Source organism: Vitis riparia, chromosome 1, assembly GCF_004353265.1.
Source record: "Vitis riparia cultivar Riparia Gloire de Montpellier isolate 1030 chromosome 1, EGFV_Vit.rip_1.0, whole genome shotgun sequence".
NCBI classification, from domain to species: Eukaryota; Viridiplantae; Streptophyta; class Magnoliopsida; order Vitales; family Vitaceae; genus Vitis; species Vitis riparia.
This window is the reverse complement of record NC_048431.1, coordinates 12,594,747-12,613,715: the sequence shown is the minus strand read 5'-3', so window position 1 is coordinate 12,613,715 and position 18,969 is coordinate 12,594,747. Positions and strand designations below refer to the sequence as shown.

The 18,969-nt window shown below is 39.8% G+C and overlaps 1 protein-coding gene across 5 annotated transcripts in view; it reads left to right on the top strand.

Annotated features, from left to right (window-relative positions):
• The first annotated feature begins 306 nt into the window (after positions 1–306).
• Positions 307–18,969, top strand: part of LOC117917042 (PH, RCC1 and FYVE domains-containing protein 1-like) — a 29,468-nt gene continuing 10,805 nt past the window's right edge. For 2 of the 5 annotated variants that reach the window (XM_034833289.1, XM_034833270.1), the window contains exons 1-6: positions 421–1,070; positions 1,763–1,849; positions 2,391–2,480; positions 6,158–6,238; positions 6,345–6,509; positions 6,614–8,752. In XM_034833289.1, coding sequence (XP_034689180.1) covers positions 1,023–1,070; positions 1,763–1,849; positions 2,391–2,480; positions 6,158–6,238; positions 6,345–6,509; positions 6,614–8,752 — 2,610 coding nt within the window. In that variant the 5' untranslated portion in view covers positions 421–1,022. The other 3 variants (XM_034833284.1, XM_034833277.1, XM_034833295.1) reach the window with 3 other exon arrangements.

The following is an 18,969-nucleotide window of genomic DNA, read 5'->3' as shown; positions in this document are numbered from 1 at the left end:
GGACTTGAGTCAAAGGTGACTGAGCCCAGCCCACTTTGCAGGGGCAGCGTGTTGGTGTTACAGACAAGACAAAACATAGCTGCTGATGCATCCCTCTCACATCACATGTCAATGTCCGAAAACGATCCCGAATAACGACGTCGTTTTTGGTTCCTCTAATATGCCAAAACCCCAAAAAGAAGCCAACCCCAATTCCCACGGGACTCATTCACCAATCACCCTCTACTAAACTCCAAAAGGACAAACCGCTCCTTCAACATCCCAGATGTTTTCTGCTGACGTGGCTTTCACCCGAATTAATTCATTAATATCTAAACAGTTGAACCAGAAGAGAAAGATGCAAAGAAAGAAAGGAAGAGACAGAAATAGAGAAAAATCCTCGCTGGCCTGCGTTTTCCTCCTTGATTTTCCAAGGTATCCATCGCAAACGCGCCGCACTCTCTCTTTGAATAGATTCTTTCTGTTCTTCAATCGACTGGTTTCTTCATTTTGAGCTTAACGACCTCTTATCCCTAAAAAATGGTCCACATTTGCCCAATTTCTTCCAAGTTTTCTCAATGCAGGTAATCTCAATCGCCATTGCTCTAATCTCTGCAAGTTCGGGTCTAAAGACGTTGAATTAATGTTTGTACATGCGAGAATCGAATAGTTTTGGGACATTCAAGCGGGTATCGATTCTAGGGTTTCTTTCAATTCTGGAGAAGTGGTCGGAGCTGTTTCAGAGCTGAATATTGATTAGCTGTGCTCGTGGTTATCACATTCTGAGCTCTCGTTTTGTGGCATTGTGAATTTTCTAGGGTTTCCAGCAGGGTTGCGCGAGCTGGAATTTGGCTTCTAGGGTTCATTTGTCATTATGGGTAAATGAAGAAACTGGATTTTGGTATTTCACTTCAGAAGTTGCAACGAGGTTTTATATGGGGGGAAGTTTGGTTTTGCTTTGTTCTGGTTTTCCATATCTTTCCAGTTGTTGCTCAAATGGGTTTTGGTTCTACACGTGGGCTGAACCTGATATTGCAACTTAAATGGCTGATCCGCAGAGAAACGGTCTAGCTGAAAGAGATGTAGAGCAGGTAATTCGCTTTCATTGCTTTTGGTATATGGCTGAAATGTTGTGTAACTTGTGTTAATATGATAGTTTAGCAGTGTCCAGAGGAATATAAGAGATGCCTTTATTTTGCTGGTTATGCTTTCTCGCTTGGGAACACTAAGTTCTAGATATTTTCTTCTGTTTAAAATCCTGAATTAAACGTTTACAATTGCTTTATTTCTACTAGGCAGCTTGATGTTAAGGCTGTTTTTGTTGGCAGACTGCTTATACACCTTATCAACTATATTGAAGCTCATTTATATATCAGACCACTATGGTTTTAGATATTGAAGCTTGTGATATTTGATATTTGGTGCTTTGGAGATAAGTAAGTCAGTAAGTGGTTTCTTGGATTCTTGTTCTAAATTTTTAGTAATTAACACGTGTAACTGTTCCCTTCTCATTGCACCTGTTTTCTTCCTTCAATTGTGATATTTGCATCTCCTTTTACTTTTGTAATTACACTGTACATCTTTACCCTGTTAAATTATGCATATTAAAGTAATCATGAAGCAATATTTTAGTATTGATAGTGGTGAATAAAAACCATTGGGTTCTTTGATGGATCATTTAATTTTTTATTTTATTTTATTTTTACTTTGATCTGCTTGTGCTCTTGCATAATCACCTTTAGCTCATGCAGTGGAACTCCTTTTATTTATTTTTAATTTGTAGGCCATTGTAGCTCTTAAGAAAGGTGCATATTTGCTGAAATATGGGCGCAGAGGGAAGCCAAAATTCTGTCCATTCCGACTTTCTAATGTAAGTTGTTAGTCCATATATATAGAATTTTATCCCACTTTTACTTCAAATTCCAAAATGCTCCAAATGGAATTACTGCAATTGTATGCTTATTCATACTGCAAAGCATCTTTAAATGAAAATGAAGCAACTTTTATTAGTGATATACTTCTTTCCAAGCTTTTGTTAAAACCGATCCTTCAATTTTCAAGTAAAAATAGGGCAATCTTTTTCGTGTTTCCATAAATTAAAAAAAAAATCCCCAACCATGAGTATATTCTAATTTAGCATTAAAAAAAAACCAAGTCTTTCTTTGTTTTGTTCTATGAAAATATAAAAGGAAAAAAAATAATAAAACTTTCCTGATTTTCATTTGAAGGTGCTTAGCAAGACGAAGAATCATCTTATGGTATAATTCATTTTTGGGGCATTTGGCTCATTTAAGCAAGAAAATGGTACTCTTGAAAAGGAAGGCATGCTAACTAGATCCTAATAGATTTTTCCTATCTGGATTAAATAAGATATTCTTTGTTCCCATATGTTTGTGTTCCTGGGTTTTCAGGACGAATCTATGTTGATATGGTACTCTGGCAAAGAAGAGAAACAGCTTAAACTAAACAATGTTTCAAGAATTATTCCTGGACAGCGTACTGTAAGTTTCTATAAATCAGAACCTGAGACAACTTTTAGACCATTCTTGAATTCAGACTTACATCCTGTTCTTATGTTTTCCATTCTGTTGTTTTAGTTCATCCAAATCTCACAGACATTTTGTTCGCTGTCTGACTAGAGAGATGATCTTCTAAATTGAGGATCCAGTTATCTTTAATGGAGACGAGGAATTTATCATATGAAGTATGTCAGCATCAATCCAGTCGTTTTAAAGGAGGGCTTAATCTTCAATTGATAAATGACGTGAAGATTTCTAATGGAGTCTAACATGACATTTTATAACTGTCACACCTTGAAATTTTGAAACCATGTCCCACCGCAAAACCAAACTCCAGCTTATAATTCCAAACTTCAATGAGTGAATAAGGAAAAGAGATAAGTATTCCTTTCTAATTAGGCTCCATGTCACCTTATAAGTTCATGTTAGACAGCCAACTATGTGTTGGCCATTAGTGTCATAGGTGAATCTAGAGCCATGTGCACTCTAAAAGTTAGATCTCAACTCACCAAGTTTCACATAATTTGGGTCCTAGTCCCTGGATAACAAACATATTTATACACCATAAATTTATTAAATTAGCATTATAATAGGCTTTAGTCAATAAAAGTTAGGCTCATAAATCAGCTGCAATGCTGGAAATTCTGTAGCCGAACTAGAGCAGTCTCTAATGTATGATTTTTCAAAATTTCAGTTTAGTTTGGATTTTTTACATAGGAGACGTTCCCAAAAACTAGGTTCAGATGGCTTTGGAAATAAAAATATAAATTAGAAATCTGGTAAGGGCAGGAGGTTAGAAAGAGTCTCAAAAAACAATGCATCCTCACGTTGAGATCTCCCCTTAAGGGCTACCCTGCCTCACGTTGAATCAAGATGGGGCCTGCTTTGTTTGAGAGTTAACCAAAATACATAATTTGTGTGCTTTCCACAAAACTCAAAAAACTCCACAAAATAATAGTATAATAGTGAAATAGTATAAGGTGTTACAATCCTTCAGCTTTATGTACAACACCATGTTCCACTCCTCGCACTCAAAATGCATCAAAAGAAAATTTGAATAAAGTTTTGTTTAATACAAGTAGTAAAAAAGTTGTACATTGGTGTGGAGTCGAACTCCCTTATAGGCTTCTTGGAGTGGTTAGCCTCCAATTAGGGGTTGGGGTGTTTTGTTCTTTTGGTTGGAAGGCCATAGTCGCCTCGTATACTCCCTGTATGCTTTGCGGCTTTTTTGCCTTCTGTTAATATATGTGCTTACTTATCAAAAAAAAAAGGGTAGGAAAAAAGTTCTGTCAAGCGTCATATCAAGCTCCTTACCCTTCTTCATCAGCAACCAAATCAGCTGAATCTAAAAAATTGGTTACTAGGGTTTGCTAACAAAGGTCAGTGGAGAACAATGTTATTATAAAGATCAAGTGAAAAAAAAAACATAGAGGTATTATTTTTGAAAACATATTAAACAATTCTACATGCTCTTCTCATAAACAGTTGAAATAAAGTTACATAGAGAGGGATTTGCATATTTCTAAAGCATCAATCAATCTCATCATGTACCAAAATTATCCAAGAGTGAACCATGAGTCATAAGTGTATATTTTGGGACTTCTATTCGCCGATGATATGTTGGTGTTTTGCGAGGCTTCCTAGGATCAGATGACTTTTTTGAGCTGGTTGCTTATGTGGTTTAAAGCCATCTCTGGATTGAGAATCAATTTGGATAAAAGTAAAATCTTGCTGGCGGGGGTGCTTCCTTCTACCTATTTGGGGCTGCCCTTGGGTGCACCGCACAAATCTGTGGCGGTTTGGGATGGTGTGGAGGAGAGATTGCGAAAGAGGCTAGCAATGTGGAAGAGGCAATTTATTTCTAAAGGAGGGAGAATTACCTTGATTCGAAGTACTTTGTCTAGCATGCCCATCTCCTTCATGTCTTTGTTGTGTATTCCAAGAGTGGTCAGATTGAGATTTGAGCAAATTCAAAGGGATTTTCTTTGGGGTGGGGGAGCTTTGGAGAGGAAGCCTCATCCAATAAAGTGGACAACAGTTTGTTCGGATAAAAGGGTGGGTGGTTTGGGTGTTAGAAGTCTTTCTACATTCAATAGGGCCCTCTTGTGCAAGTGGATTGGCGCTTTGCGGTAGAAAGGGAGTCTCTTTGGAAGCAAGTTATTAGAGGGAAGTTTGGGGAAGAAGGGGGTTGGAGTACTTGTGAAGTGAGGGAGGGGTTTGGTGTGGGGTTTTGGAAGGAAATAAAAAAGGAAGGGTTGTTATTTCAAAATAAAACAGTATTCTTTGTGGGGGATGGTAAAAGAGTGAAATTTTTGAAAGACAAATGGTGTGGGAACGATGCTCTTTGTGATTCTTTCCCCTTGTATGCTTTAGTGATTTCAAAGGAGGCTTGGGTAATGGAGTTGTGGAACTCAATGGGTGTGGAGCCCTAGGTTCTCTAGGCCTTTTAATGATTGGAAGGTGGAGGAGGGGTGAGGTTTCTTTTGACAATTCAGGGGAAGAGGATAGCTACTAACGTGGAGGATACAGTGCTTTGGAAAGAGACTAAGGACGGGATTTTTTTCTATTAAGTCCTTTTATAGTGCTCTTGAACCTAGAAGTGCAGTATTGTTCTTGAAGAGCATTATTTGGAGCCCTTGTGTTCCCATAAAAGTGGTTTTTTTTTTGGTTGGGAAGCTTGGTCGGGCAAGGTGCTTACCTTGGATCAACTGAAAAGGAGGGAATGGCACTTAGCCAATAGATGTTTCTTTTGTGGTGTTGAAGAGGAGTCTATTGACCATATTCTAATCCATTGCACTAAGGCAAGGGTTTTGTGGGAGTTATTATTTGTTCTTTTTAGAGTGTTGTGGTTCCTCCCGGTCTCGGTTAGAGATACTCTTCTTGGTTGGCATGGTTTTTTCGTGGGTAAGAAATGTAGAAAGGCTTGGATGACCACTCCTTTATGTCTCTTTTGGTCAGTATGGAAGGAAAGGAACATAATTTTTTTTGATAGGCCCAATCAAAATTATCTGGAAGGAAAGGAACATAATTGCTTTTCCAAATGCAGAGTTTTTGGTTCAAAGGATGAAAAATTCTTTTGTATGTAATTTTTGGTCTTGGACTAGGTCGATTATAGATGAAGGACCTTTACCTTTAATCTGTTTTTTTTATTGGGTTGGGTTCTAGTTGATGGCTGGTGTGTATTTTTTGTCCCCCCTCTTCTTTTTGTTCTTGTTTTTTGGCACCTCTTGTATACTCACTGTATGCTTGGGGTTGGCCTTCAGGCACCCTTTTCTTCTTTTCATATATATATATATAGATAGATAGATAGATAGATAGATATGTTTTTCTGTGTGTTTACCTATAAAAAAAAAGTGTATATTTTGGGATTTGCATCCAGGGACACAATGCCTTCTTCTTTTTAGGCTCTCACTCAAGGGTCATTGCCTATCATTGGTGAACAAGAGCATATACCAAAATAGATTGTGCGAAGGCTTTATGATTTGTACTATCATTATTATTATTACTATTGTTATTGTTATTATGATTCTCATTCTATTCTTATTTTTATTTTTGTTCTTTTTGTTCTTTTTCCAAATTTACAAGAAAGATATCATACTATTCGCTTTTTTCTGAGACCTCAGACTTGTGATAAATATGTTTATGGATCTATCTTTCAGCCAATATTTCAGCGGTATCCTAGGCCAGAAAAAGAATATCAATCATTTTCTTTGATATATGGTGATAGATCATTGGATTTGGTAAGTTTGTTTCGTTTTGGTCTTCTGTTTGGCACAAAAATTTTATTATGGAAGAATGCATGAATTAGTCACCAAAATTTTTTCTTCTTAAATGATTTATGGACAGATTTGTAAAGACAAGGATGAAGCTGAAGTGTGGTTCGTCGGTCTTAAGGGATTAATTTCACGTGGTAACTACCGAAAATGGAGAAGTGAAATAAGAGATGATAGTATATCATCAGAGAGTCCACATAGTCGTGCTCGAAGAATTTCTCCATCTCTTTCATCATCTGTCAGTAGCACTGTCTATTCCTTCTTTTGCCTTACGAAGTTCCAGTGATCCATTGAGAATTTTTAGTTTATTTTCTTTTTCTCTTTTCTTGCTTTTCCAAGCAGGATCCAGGAGATACTCAACAAACTCAGGTTACTTTTGAGAATATTCCACAGAGTGGGTTGGGAAAGGCATTCTCTGACGTAATATCATATACTGCATCAACCAAGAGCTTTACTCAAGCTGAATCAGTAGCCAGTTCTCTCAGCTCACTGTCATCTGGTGGTGTGGATAACTCAAATGGTCGAACTTCGGCATCTGAGAACTTTCGAGTTAGTTTATCTAGTGCCGTGAGCTCATCAAGTCAGGGTTCTGGTCATGATGATTTTGATGCCCTGGGTGATGTTTTCATGTGGGGGGAAGGCATTGGAGATGGGATTATGGGTGCTGGTGTGCATAGAGTTGGGAGTTCATCTAGTACCAAGATAGATGCCCTTCTGCCCAAGGCATTAGAGTCAACAGTGGTGCTTGATGTTCATAGTATTGCTTGCGGTGGTAAGCATGCTGTGTTAGTCACCAAAAAAGGCGAAGTTTTTAGTTGGGGGGAAGAGTGTGGAAGCAGGCTTGGGCATGGAGTAGAAGTGGATGTTTCCCACCCAAAGCTCATTGATGCCCTTTGTGGCATGAACATTGAACTAGTTGCATGTGGAGAGTATCACAGTTGTGCCGTTACACTTTCTGGGGATCTTTATACATGGGGAGATGGTACTCACAATTCTGGTCTTCTTGGGCATGGAAGTGAGGCTAGTCACTGGATCCCTAAAAAAGTAAGTGGGCCCATGGAGGGTATGCACGTATCATATGTTGCTTGTGGACCTTGGCATACTGCTGTTGTGACATCTGCAGGTCAGTTATTTACATTTGGCGATGGAACTTTTGGTGCCCTGGGCCATGGAGATCATAGTAGCATGAGTATTCCAAGAGAAGTGGAAGCTTTGAGAGGACAGCGTACGATGAGGGTTGCTTGTGGTGTTTGGCACACTGCTGCAGTTGTTGAATTAATGATTGCATCCTCTAGTTCTGAGTCTTCTGGTAGCTCTTCATCTGGAAAACTGTTCACCTGGGGTGATGGAGATAAAGGGCGACTTGGACATGGTGATAAAGAACCCAGACTAGTTCCCCAGTCTGTAACTGCGTTGATTAATGAAAGTTTTTGTCAAGTAGCATGTGGGCATAACCTCACAGTTGCTCTCACAACCTCAGGACGAGTATATACAATGGGGAGTGCTGTGTATGGACAGCTGGGAAGTCCTGTAGCTGATGGAAAGATTCCAACACTTGTTGAAGGTAAAATCGCAAACAGTTTCGTGGAAGAGGTTGCTTGTGGTTCTTATCATGTTGCAGTTTTGACTTCAAAAACAGAGGTTTATACTTGGGGAAAGGGTACAAATGGGCAATTAGGCCATGGAGACAATGATCACAGAAATACACCCACACTTGTTGATTTTCTAAAGGATAAGCAAGTGAAGAATGTAGTATGTGGTTTAAACTTTACTGCAGCCATTTCTCTTCATAAATGGGTGTCTTGTGCTGACCATTCTATATGCTCTGGTTGTCATAATCAATTTGGTTTCAGAAGAAAACGTCACAACTGTTATAACTGTGGGCTAGTTTTTTGCAACACATGCAGCAGTAGGAAATCTCTGAAAGCTTCTTTGGCTCCAAACATGAACAAGCCATATCGCGTGTGTGATGATTGCTTCACCAAGTTGAAGAAGGCCATGGAATCTGGATCTGTTCTGCGCATTCCTAAAGCAAGGAGTAGTAATATACTTCAGAAGTCCAACGAGATAGCAGAAAGAGACACAATGGGTCCTAGAGTACAGGGACAACTGTCCAGACTCTCATCAGTTGACTCATTCAGTCGAGCTGAAAGCAAACATTACAAGTGCGACACAAAGCTAGAATTTAATGATGGTCGTGTCTCTCCCCATCTGAATGGAAATGTTCAGCGGGGAAGCTTCCATTCATCGAAGTTGTCGAATTCTCTATTTGGAGGTTCAAGGAAGATTTTTTCAGCTTCTCGTCCTGGCTCCAGAATTGTTTCTCGGGCAACATCTCCTGTTTCAGGGAAGTCAAGTCCACCTCAGTCTGCAATGCTAGCAGCATCTCTTGCTGTTGTTAGATCTCCTGAAGCAATGGATGATGATCCAAAGCATACAAATGACAGTCTAAGTCGAGAAATCATAAATTTAAGGGCACAGGTAACTTGATTAAAAGTGCTAGACTAAGGGTGCTCTTTTTCCTTTTACTGAACATGCATACATCCTCCTCTTTATTTATTTGTTTTTTATTGTGTGTGTGTTAAATGTTGACACTGGCATTGTATATGGTGAATATTATGTCCTTTCCAGTGCTTCAATAATTAGGATGGTGTCTTCATGCCTTTATGCTGTTGCTTCTAGGAGCATGCCCATCTATTCTACAAGGAAAAATGCTCTGATAATAATGGGAAATATGGAAACATCTTAATGACTGGGCTCTCAAGCATTGTTTGGAGGGGTATATTCCCTATATAAAAAACATTTGCCTTACCCCATGAAGTAAAAGATGAAGCAATTTTCAGATGCGGTTTAAATTGACAGGTGCATAGATACCCTTGTGTTAGCCCGACATACATTGTGGGTCCAACTTCCTCATCTAGCATAGGGGCACACACAAGGGAGTGTGTTAGCTTCGTATTCATTTCCTCAAGTTTTTAGGTGTTGGTAGCTTAACACCTTTCTGGTAACAGCATAAGTGGCTTTTAGGTGTTAGTAGCTTAACACCTTTCAAGTAAACTTCCTATACCATCCTCTTTGTTTAGTCCCAAGAATTCTGGTCCTGTCACCCAGAAAATTCCATAGTTGTCCTATGGTGCTCCTTCTAGTTCTCCATCTGGTGCTATTGTTGGCAGTCCAAAATCTGTTAGAGATTTTCTTAAAGGACTAGCCCCCCATAAAATGGGAAGTGTGAATGCCCTCGTCTTATAGATATTAGCATTGTCAATTACACAATAAGGTTTCAATTCTTTTTGGCAGTAAAGTAAATAGACCTAGGACAAAGGACAAGGTATACCATGGGAGAAGAGGTAAATCGCCAAAGGAATGCAGTAGGCTTTTAGAGGGTGCTGCTTGAGGGTTTTGGGTGTTAGGTTTCTGGGCTATTAAGGTTTTAATGAAGATCATTCACTGGAATGTATGAGGCTTGAGGTCTCAAAAGAAAAGAGGGTGAAAGATCTTTTATGCAAAGTAGAACCAGATGTCGTTATGTTTCAAGAAACAAAAAGGGAAAGGTGGTGTAGGAACTTGAGAAGAAGCATTTGGTTGGCTAGGAATAGAGACTGGGTAGAACTACCGGCCTATGGGGCATCAAGTGGAATGGTGATAAGTTGGATACTGGGTCAGCTGTAAGGGGGTGAGTGTATCTTTCTTGTATTTCACGGCCGCTATTTTAGCGCCTCTTTTTAATACAATTACTCTTCTTTACTTGTAAAAAATAATTTGGATTTGGGATCTTTTCTTGTAGTGAAGTGGTGATGGGCTTTTTCAATTTCGATCATTTTTTTTTGTTAGTAATGGGTTGTTTTGGTTACCTCTGGGTTATGGCTCAAATAAAATTTCGCTTAGAAAGGATTTTTGGGATGAAATTTCAAATTGAATGGTCTAGCTTTCCCAAAATGGTGTGTTGGAGGCGATTTTAATGTGATGAGAAGAGTCTTAGAAAAGTTGGGTAGATACACCTTAAGTATGAGAGCATAGCAGACTTAGGGATTGTGAGCTAATTGGTCCTCTTAGAAATGCTACCTCCACTTGGTCAAACTTGCAATGGTCCTCTATATGCAAGGAGTTAGATAGGTTTCTATACTCTTTGGATTGGGATGTTGGTTTCTCTAACAGTCTTCAAAAGAGCTTACCTCGCCCCACCTCCAATCACTGCCAAATGGGTTTAGATACCAACCCTTCCAAGTGGGGACCAACCCCATTTAGGTTTGAAAGTAAGTAGTTACTTCACCCTGATTTCAAGGAATGTATTGGTAAATGGCGAAGAGAACTCCAAGTTGTAGGATGGGAAGGTTACAAAATTATGCAAAAATTGCAAGGCATGAAAGCAAAATTGAAATTGTGGAATAAGGACAACTTTGGGAACATTAAAGAACAGAAAGAAGCTATCATCAAGGACATTACTATGGTAGACTTTTATGAAGCAGAGGATGCACTTTGAAACGAACTAATAACCTTGAGGGCTATCAAGAAAGTGGAGTTGGAAGCACTTTTCTTTATAGGTAGAAAATTATTAAAGGCAAAAGTCTATAGTTAAATGGTCTAAGGAGGGGGATCGCAACTCTTGGTACTTCCACAAGATAGCTAATGGAAGAAGGAAAAAGATGCTTGTCAAATCATTAGTGAATAAGGAAAGAGTGACATTAGACAATCAAGAAAGTGTCTTAAAGGAGGTTTTAGGCTTCTTTCATAAATTATATAGTAGAGTGGGAGAGAATTTGTGGTGATTACAAGGCTTAGATTAGTCCCTTATTTTAGAGAAAAGTGCTAGGCTTTTGGATTGGACCCTTCTCAGGGAAATATGAGGAGTGGTCCTCACATGAACAAGGAAAAGGCACCAGGCCTAGATGGCTTCATAGTTACATTTTAGTAGGATTGTTAGGATATCATTTAAGTGGATTTGTTGAGGGTTTTCTATGAGTTTGATGAAATGGAGTCATCAATAAGAGTACAAATGCCATTTTCATTGCCTTAGTGCCTAAGAGGAGCTAAACAATAGAATATTTAACTTTAAACCAATTAGCTTGGTGATTAACCTTTACAAAATCATAAGGTGTTGTTTTGATGACTATGAGGGGTTTTGTATGAGACTGTTTTTTTTTTAATTTTATTTTTGATAGGTAAAATTGAATTAAATTGAAAATCCAAAAAAGGCAACGCTAAGTACACAAGAAGTATACACAAGTGAGCACCAAGTAGAAACAAGAAAACCCTCCCCTTATAGGCAGCTTAACCAATCGATGAAATCAATCATAGACAAGGAATCTACCTTGAGACCTCCTTTGGTCCAATTTAAAAAATTACACAAAAAAGAGAACTTTAACTCTTGATCTAAAAGCTCAATATTTTCGAAAGCCCTTTGTTAGGATTCACACTACACACTCACAACAAAATTCTATTAGCAATGGAGGAAAGAACCAACAATCAAGAAAATTGCATTGATAAAAAAAATTACAAAGATTGGGTAGCAGACATTTGGGAGGTCTACAAACTCTCCCCACAGTCCCACTTAGCAACTTTTTTCCTACCTCTTCTATTTTTCCTTTTTCTTTCTTTTTATTCTCAATCCTCACTAACTTAGCCCCAAAGATCCCAATGCAGTCTAACGGAACACAGCTCAACACAACTAACAAAAAGCAACCAAATTACACTAAAAAAGATAAAGGTTGTTCATTGATTATTTTTGGCTCGCCTAGCATATGTGAAACGCACTAGAGGTCTATCATTACCCCCCCCTCCCAAACAGCCACCTTGTTCGCAAGGTGGAACTCAGGAAATTGAGTCTAAATAGTAGCAAAACTTTCCCAAGTAGCCTCAAAATCTGGAAGATATTTCCATTGCACCAGAACTTCAGTAACAGAGGTTGATCCTGTATGGCACTGACACACTCCCAAAATAGCTATTGGTTCAACTAGTAACTCCATTTCTGCAGTTAATTGTGGTGGAAATGACGGAGACATAGGAACAGTGCCTACTGCCTTGCGAAGTTGTGAGATATGAAATACAAGATGGATGGTGGAGGATGGCGGAAGAATCAACCGATATGCCACTGTACCCACTCGAGCGTCAATTGGAAAAGGTCCATAATAATGTGGGCTCAATTTCTCATTACGACGCTTGGCAAGAGATTTCTGACAATAGGGTTGGAGCTTCAAATATACCAAGTCACCCACATCATAATGTTCCTCATGACATTTTCTATTGGCAGTAGCCGTCATTCGATCTTGGGCTTTGTGCAGATTGATTTTCAATTCCTCAAGTATAGCATCACGCTCCTCCAACATGTGTTCAACTGATGACACAGTAGTAGAACCATGTCCATAATGGACTAATGGCGGGGGATCTTGCCCATATAACAACCACAAAGGAGTGGACTGAGTGACTGTATGGTACGAGGTGTTATACCAATACTCAACCTAAGGAAGCCACTTAACCCATTGTTTTGGTTTGTCTGAAACAAAACAGCGCAGGTAGGTTTCAAGGCGCCTGTTAACGATCTTTGATTGCCCATCTGTTTGTGGGTGATAAGAAGAGCTCCTTTTTAGTATTGTGCCCTACAATTTAAACAGCTCTGACAAAAATTGGCTAAGGAACACCTTGTCATGGTAAAAAATAATAGAACACGGAACACCATGTAAGCGCACAATTTCTTTAATGAAAAGAACATCAATAGATTGCGCAATAAAGGGGTGTTTGAGTGGAATGAAATGCCCATACTTAACCTGTCAACAATCACGAAAATAGTGTCGAACCCCTCAGACCATGGTAGTCCTTCGATAAAATTCATGGTGATGTCATCCCACACCTTATTAGGGATCGGGAGAGGCTGGAATAAACCTGCTGGTGACATAGCCATGTATTTGTTTTGCTGACAAATTGTACACGAAGCCACAAGATCCTTAATATCGTGTTTCATCTTAGGCCAGTAAAATTCGGCTACTAGTCGTTGCATTGTTTTAAACAATCCTGAATGGCCACCCATTGACTGTTGTGAAATTCTTGTAGTAAGGAAGGAATTAGCTTGGAATGTCGCGGTAGAACAATCCTACCTTTGTATAAGAGTCGTCCTGGTACTACAACATAGCCAGAGTATTTGGGATTGCCCTCTAACACCTCCATTCTAATGTGATTCAATGCTTCGTCTATTTCTACCTCTTTCTGTATCTCCTCAAAATTCAGAATAAGGGATAAGGTGAGTGCAGTAAATTCAGGATATCGTGATAAAGTGTCTGCTACACTATTTTCCAGCCCAAGCGATATTGAATTTCGAAGGTATAGCCCAGAAGTTTTGTGAACCACTTCTGGTGCTCCTCGCTGAGTAACCTTTGTTCAAGAAGGTACTTGAGACTCCTTTGATCAATGTCGACAACAAATCGCCTTCCTAACAAATAAGGTTGCCACCTTTGAATAACAAAAACAATGGCCATCAACTCTCTTTCATACACCGACTTCAATCTGTTTCACTGAGGCAAAATATGGTTGTAGTATGCGATAGGGCATTGGTCCTGCATTAAGACAACTCCCACGCCGACCCTTGAAGCATCGGTCTCAATAACAAATGGTTTATTAAAAGTGTACTATGGCCAGCCTTCCTATTTACAATATGTCCCTTTTTCGAATGCCGAAGAGTGTTGTAAAGAGACTTGAAAAATTACAAAGAGACTTTCTTTGGGGAGGGGGTAGCTTGGAGAGGAAGGTCCATTTAATTAATTGGGAGGTGGTGTGCACTCGAAGGGAGAAGGGTGGCCTTGGCATTCGGAAGATTGACTCCCTGAACAAAGCTTTGTTGGGTAAATGGGTCTGGAGATTTGCCGTTGAAAAGGATAATCTCTGGAGGTTAATGATTGGGGTGAAATATGGTCAGGAAGAGTTTGGGTGGAGAACTAAAGAAGCCCGTGGTACTTATGGAGTGGGGGTTTGGAAGGAGATTATGAAGGAAGCTAAGTGGTGTTAGGAGAATACAAAGTTTAAGGTAGGGAAAGGGACTAGAGTAAAATTCTGGTCTGACCAGTGGTGTGGGAATGAGAGGCTGTCCCATTCTTTTCCCCAGCTTTATGAGATGGCGGTCAACAGGAATGCAACGGTTAATGAGATGTGGGATCATAGCAGTGGTCCAGGAGGTTGGAATCTTAGATTTCATAGAGACTCTAATGATTGGGAGCTGGACTTGATTAGAGGATTGCTTATTATGCTCAGGGACTTCAAGCTATCTTCAAAGGAGGACGTGGTGCTTTGGAAAGGGGGGGCCATGGGAAGTATGGGGTGAAGGATGCCTACAACGGGCTGGTTGTTATCAATGCTTGCGACTTTCCGTATAAAGGCATTTGGGTGGACAAGGTCCCAACCAAGCGGCTTTTTTTGCTTGGGAAGCCGCGTGGGGGAAGATTCTCACCCTGAATAGGCTTAAAAAATGGGGCTGGCAATTTCCTAACCGATGTTTTTTGTGTGGTTGTGAAGAGGAGAGTGTAAATCACATTCTTTTACATTGTATAGTGGTAAGGGCCTTATGGGAAATCGTTTTTGCCCTTGTGGGGGTTCAGTGGGTGTTCCTAGAGTTGGTGAAGGAGGCGTTATTCAGTTGGAGGGGCCCCTTTGTGGGGAAAAAGAGGAAAAAAATTTGGAATTCTATCCCGTTGTGTATTTTTTGGACGGTATGGAAGGAAAGGAATAGGTTAGCTTTCAAGGGAGGGGTGTTAAATATACAGAAACTCAAAAATTCTTTTGTTTGTACCTTGTGGAGTTAGGCTAGGGTGTATATTGGAGAGGAGTCCTCTTCACTCTTAGGTTTTTTGGAGGGGCTAGTGGCCACTTAAGGGAGGGTAAGGGTGCTTGTTTTTGTGCTCTCGTTTTGAGGCAGATTTGTATACGTCCTGTATGCTTGGTGGCCTTTGCCCTTTAATATATTTGTGATATTTATCAAAAAAATAAAAATAAAAAATGGTTTATTAAAATCTGGGAGAGCTAAAACTAGTATTGTTGTCATTGCATGTTTAAGCTGATTGAATGCATGTTCGACTTCATAAGTCCACCCAAAATTATCCTTTTTGAGTTGTTCTGTCAATGGGTATGCGATCTTACCATAACCTGCCACAAATTTCCGATAATAAGCGGTAAGACCAAGAAAACCCCTTAACTCTTTCAAATTTTGTGGTATGGGCCAGCATTGCATTGCTTCGATTTTGGAAGGATCTGCTACTACCCCGTCTGCTGAAATAATGTGACAAAGGTATTCCAATTTCAGCTGAGCAAAATGACATTTGCTCATGTTGGCATAAAGTTGTTGGTCGCAAAGAATGCTTAATACAACTTCCAAATGATGAACATGGGATTGTAAGTCCCTGCTATAAACGAGAATGTTGTCGAAGAAGACTAAAACAAATTTCCGAAGATGCTTGCAGAAAATGTCATTCATGAGCGCTTGAAATGTGGATGGTGCATTCATGAGTCTAAACGGCATTATGAGAAACTCATAATGTCCATCGTGGGTTCTGAAAGCTGTTTTGTGAACATCTTACTGCTTCACTCTTATTTGATGATAACCAAATTTAAGGTCCAGTTTGGAGAATATTCGTTCACCGTTCAGTTCATCAAGTAACTCATCCATGGTTGGGATGGGAAATTTATCTGGCACCATGACCCTATTCAAAGCACGATAATCTACATAAAAACGCCAACTGTCGTCCTTTTTCTTAACTAGCAATATAGGACTGGAGAATGGGCTAGAACTCGATTGAATCACACCAACCACCAACATTTCGTTCACCAACCGTTCAATCTCAACCTTTTGGATTTGTGAATAACAGTAGGGTCGGACACTCACAGGTGCTGCCCCTTCCTTCAAGACAATTACGTGTTCAAACCCCAAACTAGGTGGTAACCCACTTGGCATATCAAACACGGAATGAAATTGTTGTAAGACACCTTGTACTACCTCTTGAATTGAAACAAATTTTGTCTTTGGTGATAACTATGTGTTAATGAACTCAACTAGAACCCCTTGCTCCCTTCTTTTCACTACTCGCATCAAAGCTTTCATATTAACTTGAGTCTTGTGCAACCCTGGGTCTCCTTACAAAGTCACGGTTGATTCACCCATCTTGGACCACATTGTCTAGGTTTTGCAATTGAACTTAATTATTCCTAAAGTTTCCAACCATTGCATCCCCAAAATAAAATCGGAACCACTCAAATCGAGAGGCAAAAAATCCTCTACAATTGTAACTCCTTGCAGTAACAATTGGACTCCTCGACACACTCCTTCTTTAATTGGCACTCCGGTTCCAAGCAACACTCCATGACCTCCTGTTTCATCTAATCGTATCTCAAGTTGCTTCACTAATGCCCAAGAGATAAAATTATGGGTTGCGCCGAGATTAATGAATACCGCTACTTCCTTCTCACGAACCTTCCCTTTCAATTTTATCGTCTTTGGCGAAGTAAGCCCTACCACCGTATTCATCGACAGTTCCACTAGTGTGGCCCATGGGCTTCCTGATCTTCCTCATTACTTTCTAATAATTCTTCCTCTCCTTGATATACCATGACTTGGAGTTCTTTTAGTCGACAACGATGCCCCGATGAGAATTTCTCATCATAGCGATAACATGGACCCTTCTCAAGTTTCACTTGAAGTTCGGCATCTGAAAGCTTCCTAAACAGAACCTCTGACTTTGTTGCACTCATCTTCTTCGACAAAGTTGTTCTGCGATGGTTATTTGTCCATGGCGTCTTTGGTGCTCCCCCCATCAGAGACATTTGTAAATTTATTTCCTCCAGAATTAGGGCATCTATATTGTTTTAGGGTCTAGTTTTTTTTTCTCTCCAGTTTTTGGGCCATTAACATAATGCGGCCCAAGCCTATAGGCCTATGTGCCTTCAACTCGGCTCGAATGCCAGGGTGAAGCCAATTAATGAATTGGCCTTCCAAGAGACATTCTGGAATGTTGTCCATGGTGGAAGCAACCCGTTCGAAGTCCCTGCGATACTCACGAACAGCACCCTCCTACCAGAGAGAGAAAAACCTTTCAGGCATCTCCTCTTTGTCTCTTGGACCAAAGCTCTCCAACAACCCCTTTAAGTCCTCCCAACTCCGAAAAGATCGACGCGTATCCTCCCATTGATGCCATGCGAAGGCTTCGTCCTCCATAGACATTGCTGCAGTCGCTAATTTCTCGGCATCGCTCATCCGATTCAGTTAGAAGAATCACTCTGCTTGATAGAGCCATTTTTCAGAGTCTTCGCCATAAAAAGTTGGCATCTCCACACATTTGGTACGAATTTCTCCTTTATTTCCGGTGTCATGCACTTCCCTAGCACTATTTCCCTCTGCTGCCAATGGCGGCTCCAACGAACCCATTACGAAATCGTTATTAGAATCCTTTGGTTTTCATCTCTCATTTGGTGACAATCACTCTGAATTCTCTTGTATTTCTGTAGCCATCGCATCCAATCACTCCATTATCGCAGTCATGCTCTTTTCCAAGAATGGAATCTTCATCATGCTCTCCTTGACTATGCCAATATCCTCCTGAACAGAGTGCATCGGTTCTTCCATTAGAGTGATACATCCATGCCCCTTTTTCCCAACCATCCCAAAATTGTAGGCTCTAATACCAAAATGTTAGGATTCACACCACACACTCACAACAGAATTCTATTAGTAATGGAGGAAAGAACCAACAATTAAGAAAATTGCATTGATAAAAAATTACAAAGATTGGGTAGCAGACATTCGAGAGGTTTACAAACTCTCCCCACAGTCCCACTTAGCAACTTTTTTCCTACCTCTTCTATTTTTCCTTTTTCTTTCTTTTTATTCTCAATCCTCACTAACTTAGCCCCAAAGATCCCAATGTAGTCTAACAGGATCCAGCTCAGTACAACTAACAAAAAGCAACCAAATTACACTAAAAAGGATAAAGGTTGTTCATTGATTATTTTTGGCTTGCCTAGCATATGTGAAACGCACTAGAGGTTTATCACCCTTCTATTTCTCTCTTTCCAAACAGTCCAAAATAGGCAAAGAGGAGCAACATTCTATGCTTTCTTTCTCTTCTTTCCAACAAAACGGCCATGCCAACCTAAGAGCATTTCTTTGACTGAGGAATGCACCAACCAAACCACTCCAAACAAGGAGAATACCAACTGCCATAACAAACTTGCCTTGGAGCAATGAAGAAGAATATCATCACAAGATTCCTCATCACATTCGCAAAGAAAACATCTATTCACCAACAACCACCCTCTCCTCTTCAACTTATCCAAAGTAAGAATCCCTCTCCAAGTTGCTTCCCAAACAAAAAAACTTACTCTTGTCGGAGCCTAAGAATTCCAAATCAGCCTTGTCGAGAACGAATCTGAACCCCTCTAAGCCATCCCATGATAGAAAGACTTCATTGAAAATTTGCCACTCTTTATGGCCTTCCACATTGCCCTGTCCTCTACCTTCCTTTTGATTGATTTGCCTTGCAAGCGTAAAAGAAGGGCTCCCTATATGAGATTGTTCATATTTCTCAAGGAGCCTTTATTGAGGGTAGACAAATTTTGGATATAGTTTTGGTGGCAAATGAAGTGATGGATGAAAAAAGACATTCTAGAGAGGATAGAGTTGCCTTTAAGATCGATTTCGAAAAATCTTATGATCATGTGAAATGAGGTTT